This window comes from Diceros bicornis, chromosome 21 (assembly GCF_020826845.1).
Source record: "Diceros bicornis minor isolate mBicDic1 chromosome 21, mDicBic1.mat.cur, whole genome shotgun sequence".
NCBI classification, from domain to species: domain Eukaryota; kingdom Metazoa; phylum Chordata; class Mammalia; order Perissodactyla; family Rhinocerotidae; genus Diceros; species Diceros bicornis.
The window spans coordinates 19,252,721-19,274,491 of record NC_080760.1 but is presented as its reverse complement, the minus strand read 5'-3'; the positions used below and the strand labels follow the sequence as shown (position 1 = coordinate 19,274,491).

The 21,771-nt window shown below is 39.7% G+C and overlaps 1 protein-coding gene across 3 annotated transcripts; it reads left to right on the top strand.

The window, feature by feature from the left end:
- Nucleotides 1–1,436: 1,436 nt before the first annotated feature.
- On the top strand, nucleotides 1,437–19,326 carry PABPC1 (poly(A) binding protein cytoplasmic 1). 3 transcript variants are annotated; one of them, XM_058564722.1, is made up of 15 exons: nucleotides 1,437–2,134; nucleotides 5,305–5,498; nucleotides 5,690–5,805; nucleotides 8,137–8,276; nucleotides 10,015–10,109; nucleotides 10,444–10,581; nucleotides 10,781–10,876; nucleotides 14,230–14,502; nucleotides 14,740–14,830; nucleotides 15,444–15,554; nucleotides 15,645–15,799; nucleotides 16,362–16,446; nucleotides 16,987–17,117; nucleotides 17,964–18,057; nucleotides 18,880–19,326. In XM_058564722.1, exons 1-14 carry the CDS (start codon nucleotides 1,942–1,944, stop codon nucleotides 18,054–18,056), a joined length of 1,911 nt encoding a protein of 636 aa, XP_058420705.1. In that variant the 5' UTR covers nucleotides 1,437–1,941; the 3' UTR covers nucleotide 18,057; nucleotides 18,880–19,326. The 3 variants fall into 3 exon arrangements, with proteins under 3 accessions (XP_058420705.1, XP_058420707.1, XP_058420706.1); XM_058564724.1 differs by having other exon boundaries at nucleotides 17,964–18,077; XM_058564723.1 differs by lacking the exon at nucleotides 18,880–19,326 and having other exon boundaries at nucleotides 17,964–18,282.
- Nucleotides 19,327–21,771: the final 2,445 nt, after the last annotated feature.

Below are 21,771 nucleotides of genomic sequence, written 5' to 3'. Positions count from 1 at the left end.
AGTCCACATCTCCCAGTATATTTGGCATGCATTAAAGTTTATTGAATTAAAGAATAAATTGGGCAATCATTTAACTTGAAACTGTCCTCTTAACAGTAAAATAAAATTACTGCTACTTGCTCCGCCTCCCACACAAGATTGCTGTAGGGAACAAATGATAGGATGTTTATGCATGTGCTTTAAAAACTGTAACGCACGTCACTACTTTAAAGTGGGAATTTGCATGTTGACTTAATGTCATTTCTATTAACTAGTATTTTTTATGGCTATCAATTCATTAAATTTAGCATTCCTATTACAGCACAAAATTGTTCTAAACACTTGTAACACTGCGTTTAGTCTATTCTTAATTTTGCCTGCTTGCAAGCCTGTGGTGCCATGTACGACTGTGACAGACTCACGCTTTAAGGAAAAACATTTTTCTCGAGTTCTGTTTTCTACCTCAAAGAAATTTCTGGCAGAAATAGCACGAACCGATGATTCCAACCTAGCACCTTAACAGTGATCACGATACTTTAAAAAGTAAAGCAAAGACCTCAAAACAGCTTTCCCAAATTAAAGCTACTTGGACCAACGACAGCGCCCAGTGGAAAGACCGAGGAGAGTCTAGGGCTCGGACACCAAAGGACAAGGAGCCCAAAGACCCCCCCCGCCTCTTTGAAGCACCGCGGGGCGGCGACCAGGGTCCAGCCCAGGACGGTTGGGGGTCCCCGAGCGGACGGCCAGGACCCGCGGCCAGTTGGGGTCAGCGAGCGCCGCGGCCGTTGGGGACTCCAGCTCCCAGCAGGCACCGCTCCTGCGGCGGACGCGCGTGGCGGCGCTGCCTGCTGGGACTCGTAGTGCAGTCCGGGTAGGAGAAAGCGGGAGCCAGCCCTGACTGCTTTCACGCACGTTTCGGAAACTAGACCTGGAAGGGATCACGCCGGCCCACTCGTGCCCCGCGTCCCGCGGGGGCGGGGACGAGCGGAGCAGAGCGCGCAGCGGCGGGAAAGCGGGAGCGCACGTGAGGGGTGGTTAGCGCCCAGGAACCCGGAAGCTCCGCGCGCCGCCCACCGCCGCGGTGACGGGTTAACGCTTCTCCGGGGTGGAGGTGGGGGCGGGGTGTGTGGCAGGAGGGGCCGTCCCACCCGACTCCTCCCGGAGCCGCGCGCGAGCCGCCCCGCCCTTCCCCCACGGGCCCTACGCGGCGCGTGCGCAGAAGCCCCGCCCTCCGCCCCAGCCCCACCCCACTCCCGCAGCAGCCGCCGCCGCCGCCTCTCTCTTCCTCTCTGCTCTTTCCTGCTCCTGTTTTCTCTTCCCTCCTCCCTCCTCGCCTCCTTTTCTCCTCCTCCTCCGGCGCTGACGCTCGCGTAGGGCCCTGGCGTCAGACGCGCGGGGGGCGGGGCGAGTGCGGCGGGGGGTATAAGTAGAGGGTGCAGGAGGCGGTGCTTCCCCTTCTCCCCGGCGGTTAGTGCTGAGAGTGCGGAGTGTGTGCTCCGGGCTCGGAACACACATTTATTATTAAAAAAATCCAAAAAAAATCTAAAAAAATCTTTTAAAAAACCCAAAAAAAAATTTACAAAAAATCCGCGTCTCCCCCGCCGGAGACTTTTATTTTTTTTCTTCCTCTTTTATAAAATAACCCGGTGAAGCAGCCGAGACCGACCCGCCCGCCCGCGGCCCCGCAGCAGCTCCAAGAAGGAACCGAGAGACCGAGGCCTTCCCGCTGCCCGAACCCGACACCGCCACCCTCGCTCCCCAGCCGGCAGCCGGCAGCCAGCAGCCAGCGGCAGCGGATCGACGCCGTTCTGCGGCCGTTGAGTAGTTTTCGATTCCGGTTGATTTTTGTCCCTCTGCGCTTGCCCCCGCTCCCCTCCCCCCGGCTCCGGCCCCCGGCCCCAGCACTCGCTCTCCTCCCACGGAAAGGTCGCGGCCTGTGGCCCTGCGGGCAGCCGTGCCGAGATGAACCCCAGCGCCCCGAGCTACCCCATGGCCTCGCTTTACGTGGGGGACCTGCACCCCGACGTGACCGAGGCGATGCTCTACGAGAAGTTCAGCCCGGCCGGGCCCATCCTCTCCATCCGGGTCTGCAGGGACATGATCACCCGCCGCTCCTTGGGCTACGCGTATGTGAACTTCCAGCAGCCGGCGGACGGTGAGAGCCGGGCCCGGCGGGCGGGCGGGCGGCCGGCCATGAGGCGGCGGCGGCGGGCGGGCTAGGCCGGGGGGCCCGAGGGGAGGGGGCGGGAGGGCATGTCACCCCCGGGGCGGCGGCGAGAGGATCGGGCGCCCGGACCCCGCTCCCGTGCGGACCCACGCAGCCGGCAGCCGCACGCCCCTCGCATGCCCGGCCACTTCCTCTTCTGCGACCATTTTCTCGGCCTCAGCCGCGCTCAAACTTTAGTGTGATGACGCGCCGGGAGGGTGGGTGAGATTGGGTTCTTCCAGGGCGCTCCCGCCAGTAGCCACGGGATGCTGGTGAGTCGAGCGCGGAGCCCCGGTCCCTGGTCATAGGTGGAGGCGCAGCCACCACCCCGGGCTCTCGCCGGCGCCCCAGGACCGGGAGGAAGTGCGATTCGGTGCTCGAAAAATACCACGTGTTGAACCCCGTAACCTCACAGGCCCGAGGCCTGTTCCTGATACTGGCCCAATCGCCTGGGGGAGCCACAGGGCCTTAGAATAAAGTTAAGGTGGTGATGTGGTGGTCTTTAGGTTTCGGAGTCCATTCTTAATAACTTGTCAGAGATTGATGGCTCTAGATATGTAAATTACCTATGACACGTTTTTGGGGTTTTCCCCTAGTCAGGCATTTCTCACTCAACATTAACAGCAGGGTGGGAGGAGGGGATGTGGAAGATGACCGCTTTGAAGACTATCGTTTTGTCAGGCAATTTATTTAGATCGTTGAAATTTTTTCATATTAGTTTCCTAGTACTGGTAATTTGTTCGGAATATTATCTTTTCCCTTCTGAAATAGTTTCTATGGTTTTGAGGGGTTTTACTTAAAAATGGATTCACCAGTTTGGGCTGTAAAATGTTACTTGTGAATGTAGTGTGGACCTGGACCGTTAGACTTAATGTGGCATTCAAATCTTTCAGGTCTCTCTATTTTTAAAGTGGTCCAGAATATCCGTAAATCATGGGGAATGATTGCGTACAAAATAGCAGAGATCAGGGTTAGCTTAAAATTTATGGGGAAAAAATGCAGCTAACCTTGTATATTTATTTTGAAGTTAAACCGTTCACAAAAACAGAATTTGGCGCACATGAAATAGGTCGCCTGATGAGTTGTCAGAATTTTTCTTTATATCTGGATCAGACTTCCGAAAGTCAGCTTCACTTGAGTTTATGGCCCACTTTTTTCCTTTTTCTCAGGCTTCTTGAAAACATGTCAAGTATTAAAAAATATAAGGAATTCATTTTTATTTTTGTAGAAAAGGCCTTGAGGGTGGAATTCAAACTTTTATTTCGTTACATTGGTTCAGTAGAACTTAAGTTACTTAATGATCAGCTGTTCACTAGGTAAAGTTCATGTTGAGATTTTTGGGTAGGCAGACTGTTGAGTGAGACACGGAGCCAGAAGTTGTAAAACTGCAGTGCAGGTTTCCTGCCCTTTTGCTCTGTAAGCAGTACATCCAAATGTCAGTGGGTAACAGTTCTTCCCAACTCTGGGCAAGATTTATCACTGAATGGAAGATAAAGTAAGATTAGGGAAGATAACTTTTGGGGCAGGTAATCACAATCTAAAGAGTTGACTAGAAAATTTGAACAAATTCTAGAGACCATAAAATGATAACTTTTGAAAATGGCTGTCATTCTTTTTAAGCTTAACGATTTCAATTACCAAAAAACAATTTTTTTAATTTCTTGGTATTTCAAAAGTTGAACTTCAGGTTACCATGGTTACAGTACGCTGTATTATCAGTCTATACCAGCAGGCCAGTACTGTAACTGTGTCAAGGAGATAGCATTTTTCCATCTTCCATTTATTTGGTTTCTATATGTGGAAGTTACCGTCTTTCCAAATAGTTTTTTCAATGGTTTAGTTTCTCTTTTTTTTCCCCCCATTTATTGCTACATGGATGGATTTGTAGAATAGTTTCTGAAAGTGACCAGTTTCCAATTTAACAGGAAGAGGTGATTCATTCAAAAGAAACTCAGGCAAAGTCAGCTAAAAAGCTGGGGGGTGCTGAGTAGGGTGGTCAATTGATAAAGAGCTGACAGCTGATTGTCACTATCTTCCAGAAACTGAGACTTTCATTTATAAAAGCAAATTGCCAGAAAATTTGTCCTCTCAATAGCTTGAGTGTTGTGTTGGCATGGAATTTGTGAAAACTGGTGTTTCATGACCTCAAATGGACTGTGTTGTTTTTTTTCCCTTCTTTAGGGACTGGTCTTTTTTACTTGAGGACATATTTTTCCATTTAGAGTCTCAATTTCTTTACAGTGTTTACTTAATGGTACAGGTGTGCATAATTCAGACCTTCATAGGCCCTGAAATCATAAGGTAGATTCTGACATTTTCTAACACTATCTAGAAATAATTGAATAAATCATCAGTTATTAAGTCAGTGATCTAAGATAAAGTTGGTCTTATGTCCAAAAAGCATTAATAGTGAATTATAAATATTGTAGACCTGGTACTTCAAAAATTCTGTATTTATTATACAGCTCAGTATGTCCAATTCCACATTGGTTTTTGAAGGCCTGATTCAAATCTTAATCTAAATGGATATAGCCTTTCGTTTTTCTTACACGGCAATAGGAAGTTGTGCCATGAATCACTGAAATCCTGTCAATAATTCAGGAACTTTTCTTTGTTTTTAAGAAAATGGATTAATTTTTGTATAACATTGGCAGTGATAAGTAATGAAATGACCAATTTTGGCAAGTCATAAGCAAGTTAAAATGCTGAAAATCCATAAACTACTCTCAGCCTGTGGATAATCTACAATTGCCTAATCTCTTTTATATTGCACATTAAGCAGATTGATGTGAAAGGGAATCTTGGTTTTGTGTTGACTAGGAACAAAAAGGTGCTTTTGAATTTAATGTCAATTAAAGGAAGAGATTGTTTCAGAAATGAATTATTAGCAATATGTCATCTGTTAACATGGGAAATTTGGGGTTTCTGGTATTTGTCTTCTCTTTTGGTATTACACAATTTAAATCTAGGCTAGTGCATGGGAAGGTCCAGCCATCTCGAAGTTTAAAGAGGTGGAGGAACAGTCTGCCCAGCCCCTCCCCCTGTGATAATGTGTATAGTTTTAAGTGGGCTATAAAAGTTCTGAAGTAATATTCTCTCTGAAAATGACCTTCCTGCAGCGGAGCGTGCTTTGGACACCATGAATTTTGACGTTATAAAGGGCAAGCCAGTACGCATCATGTGGTCTCAGCGTGATCCATCACTTCGCAAAAGTGGAGTGGGCAACATATTCATTAAAAATTTGGACAAATCCATTGATAATAAAGCACTGTATGATACATTTTCTGCTTTTGGTAACATCCTTTCATGTAAGGTAAGCAAAAGTTTGACAGGTAAACATTTATAGTGTTTTAGCTACTTAATAGTTTATTCCTTAAAATAGCAACCATGCTGTCTGTTAATGGATAAATTACACAGGTTAGGTGGCTGACATGTGTCTCTGAACACTGGAAAAATGCTAAATCAATAGCAAGTAATGAAAAATTGCCCTACATTTTTCCTTAGGTGGTTTGTGATGAAAATGGTTCCAAAGGCTATGGATTTGTACATTTTGAGACACAGGAAGCAGCTGAAAGAGCTATCGAAAAAATGAACGGGATGCTTCTAAATGATCGCAAAGTGTAAGTGTAAATATTTGATTAATCGTACTTCAAATTTGTTTTTAATGGTTCAAATCAGTTCATTCATTTTACAAGTTAATATATTTGTCCTCTTAAAGTGGTACGCCAAGAGTCAAAAATTAATAAACCATGTCTTGGTAGAGTTTATAATTGACTTTTCTGTACGTTTAACGTAACATACAAAGAACAGTGAATTAATATAATTGGTTAACATTCAAACCAAAAAGAAAAAGATGGAAGATAGGTATACTGGAATACAAAGTTTTTTCAAAATAAGTACATAGTTGAAAAACTAGGAATCCAGACAAACTTAATCATAGTTCCTGAGACAGTAATTAGCCCATTTTACATTTGAGGAAGCTGAGGCTAATTTGCCTATATTTACATGCCAGTATGACAGATGAGCTAGGATACAAACCCAGTGCCCACGGTACCTTGGCCATACTGCTGCAATTTATTGATGGAGTTTAAAGGTTTTTGTGTTTTTTTTTTTTTAATGACTCCCTTCACCCATTTAAAGATAAAGTGGAATTAAACTAGGAGTTTTCATGATTAATTTTTCCTGAAATAAACTTGTTCTTAAAAGTTGCAAACTTTTAAAATATAACACTGAGAAAACCTTTATAAGACTATTTCTGCTTCGGGTTGTAAAAATACACATATGAGCCCAAAGAAATGACAAATCTTAAATTTTTTTATCCTCAGTGCCAGTGGATTTTGCTTAGTTATCTGGGCAAATTCTGCTGTAATTTGTATATTGTAAATGATTTGTGAGTTCATGTTGCTTGTGTAAATTGCAGTGATAGCATGCACATTGGGTTTGGTTATTCTTAGACGTCAACTGCATCACTCTTAAGGTGTGCTTTTCATAATCACTGCATCAAGTGATGTGGTCAGTCTGTATATGGAGTCATGCACATGGTGTTACCTGTTTGATTTCTATGTCAATTGCATGATTAAGGAATGCCTTTGTAATATGTAAAGAATCCATATAAGTCTAAGAAAACCTGCAACTCCTCAATATGAACAATATTTTCAAAGGCTAATTTTCAGAAATAGTACATCTTAAATTGAGAGAAATATTCAGCATCATTAGTAGTTGCAGATGAAAGTATCTTATAGTTTGCTTGTCAACAGTGCTTTAGGGAGGGAAAAAAAGAAGGCCCACCACTGGTTGGGGTCTAAATAAAGACTTGATTCATTGCTGTTTTGAGTATAAGGTGATATAATGCTTTTGGAAAACAGTTTGACTGTATGTATAAACTTAAGATCATTTATATACCCTTTGAACTACCATGATTTTTGCAACTCCTAAGAACAAATAACAAGGTCTTATAGAGTTCCAGCATTATTTACAAAAGCAGAAAGTTGTGATGTCTACCGTGGAATCTTATGCTTCCATTGAGAACGTTTATAAAACTAATAGCGTGGAAAAGCACCACCATATGGGTAGCTGGGGGTTTAAGGAAATAAAATCACAGGTATCTTCATTAATGTTCCTAAACATAGAAAACAAAAAGACATACTAAAAGTCAATCATGATTTGGGTGGGATTATGGGAGATGGTGTTCTACTTTGGTGTATATTATGATATTCTTTAATGACACGTGTACTACCTTTATGTTAGGGAAAAACTAAATTTTTGGAATATATCATGTTGATAATGTGGGAAAGAGAATATTATGCCGGGCTGTTGGGTGTTAGAGTACAGAATTTGAAAGTTTAATTTCCTGTTTTAGGAGATTGCAAACAAAGTGCAAGGACCACTTTGAAACAGCAACGATGAAAACTTTTCTGTCTTTTCATTGGCATGGTGCATATATATTCCCACTCATTTGTACTGATAGACATGATCTCTTTAACCCTAGGTTAGCTAGAGGGAAGGGAGAGAAGTGTGTATTAAGAAAGACGTTCCTGGGGCCGGCCGTGTGGCCTAGTGGTGAATTTCAGCACGCTCCGCTTTGGTGGCCCAGGTTCTGTTCCTGGGCACAGGCACAGACCTACACCACTTGTCGGCCGCTGTTCTGTGGTGGTGACCCACATACGAAATACGAAATAGAGGAAGATTGGCACAGATGTGGCCTCAGGGTGAATCTTCCTCAAGCAAAAAAAAAAGGAAAAGATGTTCCTTTTTTGTGCTTGTGGTTAAGAGGTTTGTTCTTGTATCTTATACTTTCATTTCTTCAGTTAAGGCTCTATTTCTGTTTTGTAGTGTGCTCTTCATTAGTTTCTGAAATTATCAGTAACAATTACAAAATCAATGGTCAGGCTTGCTTAATCTGAACTTCATAAAATAGAACCTAATTTTATGGTCCTTACCTATTTTATTAGATTTGTTGGACGATTTAAGTCTCGTAAAGAGCGAGAAGCAGAACTTGGAGCTAGGGCAAAAGAGTTCACCAATGTTTACATCAAGAATTTTGGAGAAGACATGGATGACGAGCGCCTTAAGGATCTCTTTGGCAAGTTTGGTAATGTGTCTGAATTATATTTTTATAAAGTTTTGAGTAATTGCTCAACATTAGTTTTGGCTAATACTTGACACTGAAAAAGTAAATGAAATGACTTAACATAGTACTTAAAAATATTTGTAGTTATTAGATTAAACTACTGATAGTCTATTATACTACAAAGGAACATATAAATAGAATTCTAGCCAGTTAAAAGGTTAATAGCATTGTATTAGCACAGTAAGGTGTGACTATCTGCATAGTTGGAACAGATTTTAAAAGGTTTTGCTATGATGAAATTGTGCTGGATTTTAGCACTTAAAGATCCCGTCTCATCAGCGGCATGCATGTGACACAGCCAACTTAGGTCAGAGTGCAGTCTTTAATTATGGGACAGGAAAGCTGGTCAGCTGTAGGATATTTGGCCAGTCTCAGTAGCATCATGTTTGAGCAATTTAAAGCAATGCCTTTTCAAAGATAAGGCCAAAGATCCAGATTTTCCAGTGATCGATCTTTCCTTGGGATGGCCTTCTGGATCCATGGGATCTTAAACTGCTATTTTCTTGCATTTCAAATTAACTTCATTAAACTTCAAATTAATGAAGTAACCAGCCTCCCTTTGGATGCTTGTGTAACTGATCAGAAGATGAACTTTAAATTGTACACTTCGCAGGTACTTTGCTTGCCCCTTACCCTTTGCTTTCCTTTAGGTGAACTTAAATAGATGGCTTTTTTTTCTCCCTGAGCATTTCAAATGGTAAAGAATTAGGAAATCTAATACTTTTCTATTGCCAGGCTAGCATGCCACATTGAACCTTCTACTCCTTTGAGCAAAAAATTCGTCATTGTGCGAAGATGAGTTGTGTAAGATGAGGAAAAGATGTGATATGTCTCACATCTTACTCCAAATTCTCTTTAGTGACTGGCTTTTCTCTGTTTTGTCTGTCTGGCTTTTTTGTTAATTAGAAGCTATTTCTAAAGTTGTATATTGTTAACTACTTACCCCAAATGAGTAATGCTATGTGAGTTGACCACCGATAAGTAAATTTGTCAGATATTTTCTTGGCTGCTTTGCATAGCGGAGATTGGAAGTGTACAGTCTTAGGACAGGGGCACTTCAAAAGAAACAATCTATCTGTGCCCATACGTATTCCAAATTCTCTGTAATCAAATGTGATTTTTAACCTTTTCTTGTCCCAGCTATCTGAGATACACCCACCTCAGTTAAGTGTCTTTTTCACTTGAGAGGGTGGGGGTGACTTGTGTCTTCAGAGATGCCACCTCCTCCAGGTGATTCTACTGTCTTCCCAAAGGTCAAACTCTATATTCCTTCCACTTCCTGTCGAAAATCAAGTGGACGACCAAGGCTTAAGAAATTCTTTTTTCTTAATTCTGGTGTCAAGAAAATAAAATTGTTGGCTAAAAAAATGCAAATCTGCTTTGTACTAATGCTAAGAATAAAACTTCATCCTTTTCAGTCGTCTAAAACGACTCCTTAAATGGAAGGAGGAATGTTTCAAGGAGTAGAATATTTACTTAGCTTCTTAGTAGAAATAAAAGGTCTTTGAAGAGGATATTTAGTTGCCTCGAGGGAGGTGGGGGTGGTTAGAGGAGGAATAAATTTCTGGAGGCTTGGGAATTTTTTTTAATCTCCATTTTAATTTTTTTCATGGCTTTGTTCTTTATGTGTTGAAATTTGAAATGTATAAACTAAATGTTGTATGGCTTATCTTTGAATCATTAAAAAAATTTTTTTTAGGACCTGCCTTAAGTGTGAAAGTAATGACTGATGAAAGTGGGAAATCCAAAGGTTTTGGATTTGTAAGCTTCGAAAGGCATGAAGATGCACAGAAAGTAAGACTTAAATATACTAATAAAAGGCAATGTGGATTTTCTGTATTTTATAGTAGGAAGGGGAGGGGTATAAAGTTGGGTTGTTCTTGCATTCATATTTACACGCATACTAATGGCTATTTTACGTGTTCATCTTTACATATATTATTTTGAATTATCTGTGTTTTATATATTTGAGAGTATAAATTGGGAACCTGTATTTTCCCAAAACCTCAAAGCTTAGTTTTTGTGATGGGTCCATCTTTGGCATTCATAATGTAACAAATTTTCTTTATTGTTAAGTAAACTTCTATATTTGCAAGTTGGTAATTAAAATTTTTTTGATTTCTATAAGGCTGTGGATGAGATGAATGGAAAGGAGCTCAATGGAAAACAAATTTATGTTGGTCGAGCTCAGAAAAAAGTGGAACGGCAGACGGAACTTAAGCGCAAATTTGAACAGATGAAGCAAGATAGGATCACCAGATACCAGGTTCATTTTTAATTGAACAAGCAAAATAAGACAGCGTTGAGGAAACCTATTTTATGATGTTATCAGTTACTGTCAGGTAACGGGAGGGTTTGAGAGGGGGAAAGGAGAAGACACATGGGATAACATAATAGGAAGTGTGCTTAAGTCCCACTGTGGTTTTCTTATTCCTTTTCCTACAGTTTTCTTTTCCTTTTTTTAGGGTGTTAACCTTTATGTGAAAAATCTGGATGATGGTATTGATGATGAACGTCTCCGGAAAGAGTTTTCTCCATTTGGTACAATCACTAGTGCAAAGGTAAAGCATATGATGCATTTTTTTTTCCCTAAGATTTGGGGAAAAAAATTCTTGCCCATAGATATGTTTATATAAATTTCACATTAATATACCTACTAGAGTGTTTTTCTTATTTGTAGACGAATAGTCCAAGTTGTTTTTTCTTCCCCCTAAAAATCAATCTTTTGTTATTTAGAAATCGAGTTTTTGCTTTGTTACTTCAAAAACTTACATTCAAATTTGAAGTGGATGTTGCAGCCTGATGGGTTATTTTTGCAGATGGCAAGTTCAGAATTCTTTTCTGAGGAGTGCTACACTTGATGACCACAGTTAGTGATTGATCCTCACTTGATATGCACTGTTCTGTGCTCTGTTAAACTAGTTATTTTGCTGATTAAAAAAGACAATTTATTGGGGAACTACAGTTGTTACTATTGGGCTAATCTAGATTCACTTACACAGTTCATTCTGGGGAGTCAAACTTCAAGCTCTCTGGCAGTAAAGCTAGAGATCATATTTCCTTTTACTTGAAGTCAGAAATTAAGAAATACACCAGTAGGACTCTAATCTAAATTCTGAAATTTTGATTGAAGAACCTTTGCTCTAGGTATTTTTTCTGGTGTCCATGGTCCAAGGCTCTCTCTGTATTTAAAGTTTTGTGTGTATGTATTTTGGGGGGTGGGAGGAGTGTCTAAGACTTCAGTCAGATTCTCAAAAGAATACAGGAGAAATTAAAACTCGGTACTCTGGACTGACCTCGTGAGTGATCTTTCTACTCAGCTTTTCCTGCCAACCCCGTTGAGCGAGGAGGCTTCTATGATAGTGAGGAAATGTTAGGGGCAGAGTAGATGAATACAAATAAAAATGCAAGTGATGGGATTGCTCTGTGTTTCAGCCTGTGATTTTTTGAGAGTATCTGTAGTATGATAGGATTTATTCCTGAGTGTCTGTCTCCTTAGTATGTTCCCTGAAAGTTGTTTAAATTGAATATTGTACATCAGGTTTTTTTGGAATGTGTGAAGCATGCATGTTTTACAAAGGAAAGAGTATTTAAACTACTTTGTCCTTTGTGGATGATAGTATCACTGTTGGCGAGGAGGTGAGATGTTTGGCAAGAATTTATTCTGGAGGAGGAGGTCATTACGTTAATTTAACAGTGCTTGCCGAAACAACAAATTCATCAAGGCAGAAGGGTGAAAAGTGAAAGGTCACACACCCACACCGTTCCCCATTTTCAGTCTCCAAAAGGAGTTTGAATGGCCTTCTCAGATAATTTTCTTTGCTTGTCCAAACATTTTTTGTATATGTATAAAGTTTTTAGAAAACAAGATCATACCATACATATTCTGCAGTTTGCCTTCTTAACCGTAGGTCTAGATACATATTTATTTCAAGCATTTTCTCTTTTTTGCTAAGGGCTGAGTATCCATGGTATAGATGTACCGTAACTTAATTTTACTGTACCTGTATTGATGAACATTTGGGTTGCTTTGCATGTTTCCCCAGTTAGACCCACTATGCTAATAAACATTCTTATACACGTATATCTCTGCACACATGCCAGTATTTCTAAAGTTCTAGAATTGAAATTGCTGGTCAGTGGTTATGGGTATTTAAAATTGATACAATTGAATTGTCCAAAAAGGCTGAACAAATTCCTACTTGTCAGTTTTATAAAAAGTAGTGTACATCTTTTCAAATGATGATATGCTTTTCATGTGTTTAGGAGTTTTCCTATTCTTTGCATATTTTTATCTTGCACTGGTGTCTTTTTATTGATTTAGGAAGAGTTTTATGTCAGCCGTTTGGTTTATATTGCAAATATTTCTCCCAGTCTTTCACCTAGGTCTTTGCGGCCTTGTGTCGTCTTGGATTTTCGCTGTATTTTTGGATTTTATGTTCAGAATCTATCTGGCCGTTGATTTTTCAATGTGATGTGAATAAGAGATTTAATTTACTTCTTTTCAGTTGTCCCAATGTACCATGTACTGAGTAGTCCAAAGTCCACCTTTTCCCCACTATGTTAAAATATTAACCTTAACATACTAAATTCCTGTAATTTCACGTTTATGTTATTAGACTCTGTTTTTTTAAATTATTTGTTTAGGTATAATTGACATAACATTATAGTAGTTTCAGGTGTACAACATAACGATTCAGTATTTGTATATACAATCATGCACCTCATAACGACATTTCAGTCAACAGTGGACCACACATACAATGGTGGTCCCATAAGATTAGTACTATATAGCCTAGATGTGTAGTAGGCCACACCATCTAGGTTTGTGTAAGTACACTCTGTGATGTTCACACAATGACGAAAACGCCTGACGCATTTCTCAGAACATATCCCCATTGTTAAGCGACATATGACTATTGCAAAAGGATCACTACAATAAGTCTAGTTAACATCCATCACCAAAATTTTTTTTCTTGTGATGAAAACTTAAGATCTACACTCTCAGTAATTTTCAGATATACAATACAGTATTATTAACTATGCTGTATGTTACATTCTCATGACTTATTTATTTTGTAGCTTTGGAGTTTATACTTTTTAACCCCCTTAACCCATTTCCCCCACCCTAACCCCTTCTGCTTCTGGCAACCACCAATCTGTTCCCTGTATCCATAGCTCAGGTTTTTTTTGTTTTGTTATTTGTTTGGGGGTTGTTTTTTTGGATTCCACATAAAAGTGAAATCGTTGGCCTCTGTTTTGTTTGTTCCAGGGCCACCAGCATACTGTTGAATGTAGCTGTGTATTTAGCATGCTTGTGGGTATTGCAGGGCTAGTGAGGAGGTCTTTGCATCTCTTCATTGCTCGTCTAAAAGATCTTTGCAGTCACTGGCAGCTTCCTTTTGAATATTGTTTATACTCCCTCATTTATGGCCATTCTGGTCTTGAATGTGAAATTTTTATTTTAAAATATGGATAAGATTCAACTGCTTCCCGCCCTCCCAAACAGTATTAAAGCATCTTGTCAGCTTGACTTGCTAAAATAGTCAAATTATAATTGTGGATGTTTTCAGTGGCTAAAGAGTCAAATTTAGTAGGCCTTGAATATGTTTAGGTATTTAAACTTTACTGTTGAAAGTCTAATATCTAATTGAATATCTAAAATCTTATCTAAGGTGCTGTTGTACCTCCACCCTTTTACTTCCTCTTTGCTTGGCTAGGATATTGCATGTGTGTAGCTTGCCCTTAATATTTGGGTATTAGGGAAAATTGTGAAAAAAAGGATGAAAGCATTAACAGGGTTTAGTTATTTAAGTCAATGGCTATAATTGACTAAATAGTAATGTTCTCCTTTTTTGTGCCTCATTCTACCATTCCATTAACCTTGTTTAATTTTTTCTTTTTCTTTTAATAGGTTATGATGGAGGGTGGTCGCAGCAAAGGGTTTGGTTTTGTATGTTTCTCCTCCCCCGAAGAAGCCACTAAAGCAGTTACAGAAATGAACGGTAGAATTGTGGCCACCAAGCCATTGTATGTAGCTTTAGCTCAGCGCAAAGAAGAGCGCCAGGCTCACCTCACTAACCAGTATATGCAGAGAATGGCTAGCGTAAGAGCTGTGCCCAACCCCGTAATCAACCCCTACCAGCCAGCACCTCCTTCAGGTTACTTCATGGCAGCTATCCCACAGGTAGGTTTTAGAAGAGAACAAAAATCTCATGAAGGTTTTCACAGTTGGTCATTTTTAGTGTTTTGTGCCCCAAAAAAACATAATAAAGCCTTAAGATGAAAACATTAAGAGACCTGTGAATTATAATTGCATTGGAAAACATGATTAGAGTGTGTGGTTTGCTAAATGTTTTGAGAGTGTGTAACTAGTTGATTATTTGCTTTTTCTTTAGCTGATACATTTGTTTACTTTCTCCAGACTCAGAACCGTGCTGCATACTATCCTCCTAGCCAAATTGCTCAACTAAGACCAAGTCCTCGCTGGACTGCTCAGGGTGCCAGACCTCATCGTAAGCCTTTTGTTTTTCTTTTAATTAAGGTTGCAAATTATTTGGACTAAAAATACATGTGAGGCAAATTAGCTGTTATGTGTCATCTGTGTGTTGACTGTTGCATTTCATAATTTATGGTTATGGGTATTTGTTTTTGGGATGCTGGCACTTACTAAAAAAAAAAATCGTAAAATGCTTCACTGTTCTTGTCTTGAGACAGTAATTTGTGTGCTTGTTTGATTTTCCTTTTTGACAGTTTGGGAATGGATCTAACTATTAATTTCATCTTGGTTAGGCAGTAGTTTTAAAAGCTCTTGTTCCATGTCTGAGGATCGGGGTCCTGGCATTTTCAGCCTTGCCCTGTGGAACAGTGCTATATTGCAGGAGCATTTGGAACCAGGTTCATAGGTCATGTCCAGATATTAATAAGTACTTGTCCTTGTTAGAATAAATGTTTTTATTTACTCATAATCTGATAAGTCTGGGGAAATGGCAGGTGTGAGACTAAGCTTTAAAAAATGGTATTTGTAATTGGTCACTTTTAGCCTTTGTGCACCCTTAGTTCTAAAGCAGCATGAACACTTTGAGTGAGTTTTTCCCAGTTAATGTGTGTTCTTATCTTTAAATGTAGCATTCCAAAATATGCCCGGTGCTATCCGCCCAGCCGCTCCTAGGCCACCATTTAGTACTATGAGACCAGCTTCTTCACAGGTTCCACGAGTCATGTCGACACAGCGTGTTGGTGAGTCTTAACCCTTCCTGTAAAAATTGATCTCCAATTTGAAATAGCAAAGTAAAAGTACAAAAATATGTTTGTTGGGTTTTTTTCTAGCTAACACATCAACACAGACAATGGGTCCACGTCCTGCAGCTGCTGCTGCTGCAGCTACTCCTGCTGTCCGCACCGTTCCCCAGTATAAGTATGCTGCGGGAGTTCGCAATCCTCAGCAACATCTTAATGCGCAGCCGCAAGTTACCATGCAGCAGGTATGGGTTTAACGATTTCCGAATAAAGGTGACAGTCCTTGATGGCAATCCAAGAAATTGAAGACAACTATAGGATATGAGAGCTTAGGCTATCTAGAACATTTGTTAATTGATGTCCCATTAATAATAGGTAAAATTGTTTTGCGTTATACTGTAGAAATTAGACAAGCATTTTACAGTCCCCATTTTGAATTAACTTGTCTGGTTTAAGAGTTTTGTTTGGCCTAGTTATAAGGAAGAGAGAGTGAAGTAAAGTTTAGTTTGTGAGATTTGGCTTACCCTTTTTCTTGACCCTGAGACCAAAACTGTTGTCAATCATAATAGAAATATGGGTCCAAAGAATAGTCCGGGTAAAAAAAAATGAAATATCCCATGTGGTCGTAGTACTTGAGCATGCAGATGTTAATAGCTCCCTTAGGCTGTAGTTCTAATTCACTCAGCTTCCCTGTTTGTCTTTAGGTTGCAGTCTTTATCACTTCAATGATTTTCCAGTGATGACTGTATTTGAACTTGCCATTACTTCTGTACTTTAAACTTAGGAATTTTCCTATTTTATATCTAGCCTGCTGTTCATGTACAAGGTCAGGAGCCTTTGACTGCTTCCATGTTGGCATCTGCCCCTCCTCAAGAGCAAAAGCAAATGTTGGGTAAGTGCCTTTGCCCCACCTAGTCAGTTACAGAGAGACTGGAAAATAGGAAGACACTTAGATGTCTTTTGCACCTAAAAATGACAGCCAGACCAGTGGGATTGATCTGAATTGCCATAAATGATTATGATGGCATGTTTTTTCTGCTTAACTAATCAAAAGCCTGGAAAGCTATTAAGAAAATGTGTTGCTTTTGATGTATAGGATAATAGGACCCCACAACATTTTTGGAAGAGGGAATTTGAACTGAATGAGAAAACAACTTTGACCTTGCCTGAGCACAGATTTAACAACTTAATAGTAACATAGCTTAATTTCACTTTTTGGCAAACTGATACCACCAAGAATTAATTGCCTCGAGGTGGGTCTTAATCTGTTTTATTGCAGTCTTCCTATGAAAGATATACTGAAATGGTGGATTATGGGTTAGCGTATATTTGCTATATACAAAAGTAGGGTTCTTAAACCCCAGTTTTAATACAGTAGATGCCTTTTAAAAGTTTTTTTGATTGAAGGAGTTTTCGAATGTTTTTGTTCTAGGTGAACGGCTCTTTCCTCTAATTCAAGCCATGCACCCTACTCTTGCTGGTAAAATCACTGGCATGTTGTTGGAGATTGATAATTCAGAACTTCTTCATATGCTTGAGTCTCCAGAGTCTCTCCGTTCTAAAGTAATTTGTTTATCATTTATCTAGCAGCCTCTTATATTACGATTCCAGGGCTTTATAGGAACTTAATTTTTTTTTTTTTTTTTTTTTTGTGAGGAGATCAGCCCTGTGCTAACATCCGCCAATCCTCCTCTTTTTTGGCTGAGGAAGACGGCCCTGGGCTAACATCTGTGCCCATCTTCCTCTACTTTTATATGGGACGCCGCCACAGCATGGCTTGCCAAGCAGTGCGTCGGTGCGCGCCCGGGATCCGAACCAGCGAACCCCGGGCCGCCGCAGCGGAGCGCGCGCACTTAACCGCTTGCGCCACCGGGCCGGCCCCTAGGAACTTAATTTTATAGAACATTTATAAGTGCTTTTATACAAGCCACGCACGTTTCTAAGAGCTTTATAAAGATTGTTTGTAAACCCTAATAACGGCCTGTGCTGATATTATCCTTACTTTATAGATGGGGAAACTGAAGCATAGAAAGGCCGAATAACTTGCCCAGTGTTCACACAGCTAGTAAATGGCAGAGCTTGGTTTCAAGTGCAGTCAGTTTAACTCCGGTGTCCGTGCTCTTAACTGTGCTCCTGCTTTAGGGAAAAAAGAGATATTTGCCGATTTTTCTCAACTTTGGGGACTTTTGGTGAGGAGAGAGTAAGAAGTACGAGAGGGTTCATAATTCTTCTAGAACAGTGGTGGAATGGAACCCAAAAGGATATGGATACAGTTGGGATGTTCTTTTGATAATAGTTCTTTTCACTTTCATCTGAGGAAAGGAGTTTGCCTTTGTTGGAAGTTTTATGTTGTCAATTTGAAATTCTTCTAGTCATTCCTTTTCAGAGCCAGTTTGTTCTCTTTTTCAGGTTGATGAAGCTGTAGCTGTACTACAAGCCCACCAAGCTAAAGAGGCTGCCCAGAAAGCAGTTAACAGTGCCGCTGGTGTTCCAACTGTTTAAAGTGAGCCTTCTCGCTTTGTTTTAAGCCTGTTTTCTTAATCTTTTATTATAGTTTGAGTATATTTTGAAACAGCAAAAATTCATTTTACCATTAATCCAAATTGTTCAAAGTAGAAATATAGAGGAATTAAATTTTCCCTGTTACCTTAGCATTGACTTGAATGAATATTTTGAGTCAGAGCACTTTCAGACATTTTGTAGTTTGTATTAAATGGCCTGTAACAGGGTTTGGCTCTATGTGTACTTATTCTCGGAGGGCTTGCAAAGCGTATGCCTTTTCCTGGGTGGTGGCAATGACAGTTGCAGCTCATTATTCCCAAGAAATGGGGTAATATAGCTGGGTAGCCAGGACCAGGGAGTGGCAAGGCTTTTCTGTAAAAGACCAGACAGGAAATACTTTGGGCTTTGTGGGCCATGTTCTCTCTGTTGCAGTTAACTCTGCTCCATTGTTGTAGTGTGAAAGCAGCCATAGATGATAATGTAAACAAATGGGTGTGGCCATGTTCCAGTAAAACTTGACAGAAACAGGCTGTAGGCTGTGGCCAAGGGCTTTAATTTGCTACTGACAAGTGCCAATATTAGTCTAATTTTTTGTTGTTGTTGGTTTTGGTTATATTGAAATATTTGATATATAACATTGCACAAATTTAAGGTGTATGTGTTAATTTGATACATTTGTATGTTATAATATGATTGCCATTAGAGCAATAATTAGCACCTCTATTACGTTATGTAATGGTCTTTTCTTTTTAGTAGTTGGAATCATTAAGTTCTAATCTCTTAGCAAGTTTGATGATTATAATTTTTTTTTCCACATTTACAGATTGATCAGGGACCACGTAAAGAAACTCATGCTTCACCGAAGAAAAATATCTAAACATCGAAAAACTTAAATATTATGGAAAAAAAACATTGCAAAATATAAAATAAATAAAAAAAGGAAAGGAAACTTTGAACCTTATGTACCGAGCAAATGCCAGGTCTAGCAAACATAATGCTAGTCCTAGATTACTTATTGATTTAAAAACAACAAAAAAACACAAAAAAATAGTAAAATATAAAAACAAATTAATGTTTTATAGACCCTGGGAAAAAGAATTTTCAGCAAAGTACAAAAATTTAAAGCATTCCTTTCTTTAATTTTGTAATTCTTTACTGTGGAATAGCTTGGAATGTCACTTCTGTTTCAAGTAACAGAATTGATAACTGAGCAAGGAAACGTAATTTGGATTATAAAATTCTTGCTTTAATAAAAATTCCTTAAACAGTGCACAGTGATATGCTATTTTATTTCTCATTGTAATTGGCTTGTGTAAATAGGTGATAAGCTGGAATGGGTATGAGAACCTCTTTCATGAAAAAGTTAGTTTATTAAGTTTCAGAGGTGGCTTGGTTTTATGGAAAAGAGGCACAAGACAGTTCCTTTAGTGCGTTTTATGAATTTAGATTTCCACGTGAATTCTTGAACCATCTTAACATTTTTTGAGATGATGCCAGGTTATGACTATATTAAGGTTTCCAGGCTGGGTGATAAGTATAAAACAGTAACAATAGCTACTCTGTATTTGTTGGAGAGGAGGGTGTAGATAATATATCTAGTCTTTGGTATAATTTTTACATTGATTAAATATCAAAAAGTTAGGATTAGTTTTAAGCCTTATTTTTGAAAGATCTTTGATAGTTGATGATTGCGACTTCACCTCAGTATAATACCTTATCCAAAGTACTTGTGAAAAATGATGATTTAGGGGTTCTACTTCTAGAGAATGGATTTAGAAGATCAGGCTGGGGCCCAGCACATCTGAATAAAACAATTATCCCTGGCAATTTGAATGCACTTTTGAGAATGGTCTAGTTTTAATCTCTATTTCATTCTACGTGTACTACTGCCAGAGTTAGCTTTATAAGTTGTACATCTGGTTGTCTCATCATCGTGCTAGAATTCTCTCAACACCAGCTCTCTTGCCTTTGGGAGCAAATAAATCTTAATAAAACCGTGGCTGACGGTGTCAGCTCTCCCTGCATGATGAAGCCCTATGATGCTTCTGTACCTGGAATGCTTTTCACTTGGCTGCCTCAACCCCTACCTCCTATCCCATGGCTTAAATCAGTGCACGCAGTAGGCATTCTAATGATTTTTTCCTGTTTTACTTGACCATAGACCTACACTCTAAGGGGCTGACAGTTCATTGAGATGAAAACAATTTCTGAAACCATGAAAGCTGTTCCTCAATGCTTCAGGAAGGCAGAGAAGCATTTACTGTATTTCTCAAATGGAAATACAGAATATATTTGAATACAAAATAGTTCAAGCTTTGAGATTTAAGAGGAGCAGACTTAAGTTTGAGACACCTTAAAGTTGTGTCTATGAAGTTCCCACACTTAAAAACCATTCTAAGTTGTAGAGTTGCAGATAGGGTTTGCACATCTAGTAGCTTGCTTTATATGTTGAGTAGTTGGAATTTGATATTTCTTGTGTGATATGAAGATAAGTCATCTCTATTTGTTCTTGAAATGTCTTGATTTTCTTAGATGTAGCAAACTTGCATGACCCGAGGAGCCAAAAAACTAAACTAGACCTTTAATCTGCAGGAATTGATTTAGGAAAAAGTAACATGGTCGATCCTCATTGATGATTCTGTTTTTTTGCAAATTCACCTACTCATTAAGATTTGTAACCCCCCAAATCTATTCATGTGCTTTAACAGTCATTTGCAAATGTGCACCCAGCAGTGACAAAATGGAGTCACCTGAAACACATATTCCCAGCTGAGGTCAAATAAGTCTGTCTTGTTTCAGCTCTCATAAACAAGTGTGCTTTACGAGGTCTATTTAGTGCCATATTCTTGACTTTTTTTTTTGAAGAAGAAGATTGTCCCTGAGCTAACATCTGTACCAGTCTTCCTCCATTTTGCATGTGGGGTGCCGTGACAGCATGGCTTGATGAGCCAAACCCTGGGCTGCCGCAAACTTAACCACTATGCTACCAGGCTGGCCCCTGTTGGTGATTTTGCTGTTTAAATGGCCCCCAAGCATACTGCTCAAGTGCTGTCTGGTGTTCCTAAGCAGAAGGTGGCTATGATGTGCCTTCTGGAGAAAATATTTTAGATAAGCATTCAGGCATAAGTTACAGAGCTGTTGGCTGTGAGTTCAATGTTAATCGACACTATTAAATAAGGTGTTTTGGAACAGAAACACACATATAATGTGGTTACGTATTGACTGATGAAAATGTGACAGGCTCCCAGGTACCTAACCCTGTATTTTCCCAAGAGGCAATGATTCAGTGTTTGCTAATTCAGTGTTGAGACTTCATGAACATAATAACTGCTACAATTAACAAGAACTGACCAGTATCTGATAGATGTATGGCTAATAACGTAAAATAGTTTTAAACCACTTAGTTTCATGCAGGATTTGAGGGGAAGCAGAATAAGACAGATGACGTTGTACTACCATATATCTTCCCTTCTAAACCATATGTGTCGTCCCTTCTTTTGGAAGTTTTGAGACAAACTAAGTTGATAGGTGACATTTTTCTCTGGGTACTGGATGTATAATAGCTAATTGAAAATGGCATTTTTAGTCTAGAATCTCCATTTCTCTGTTTCAACATGTACACTAAGACCTGAATGGATAAAATAAGCTAAAGTAATACATCTTATTTACAGTAGGCTATCTTTGATTATATATGTCTGTCGTTCCCATCAAACTA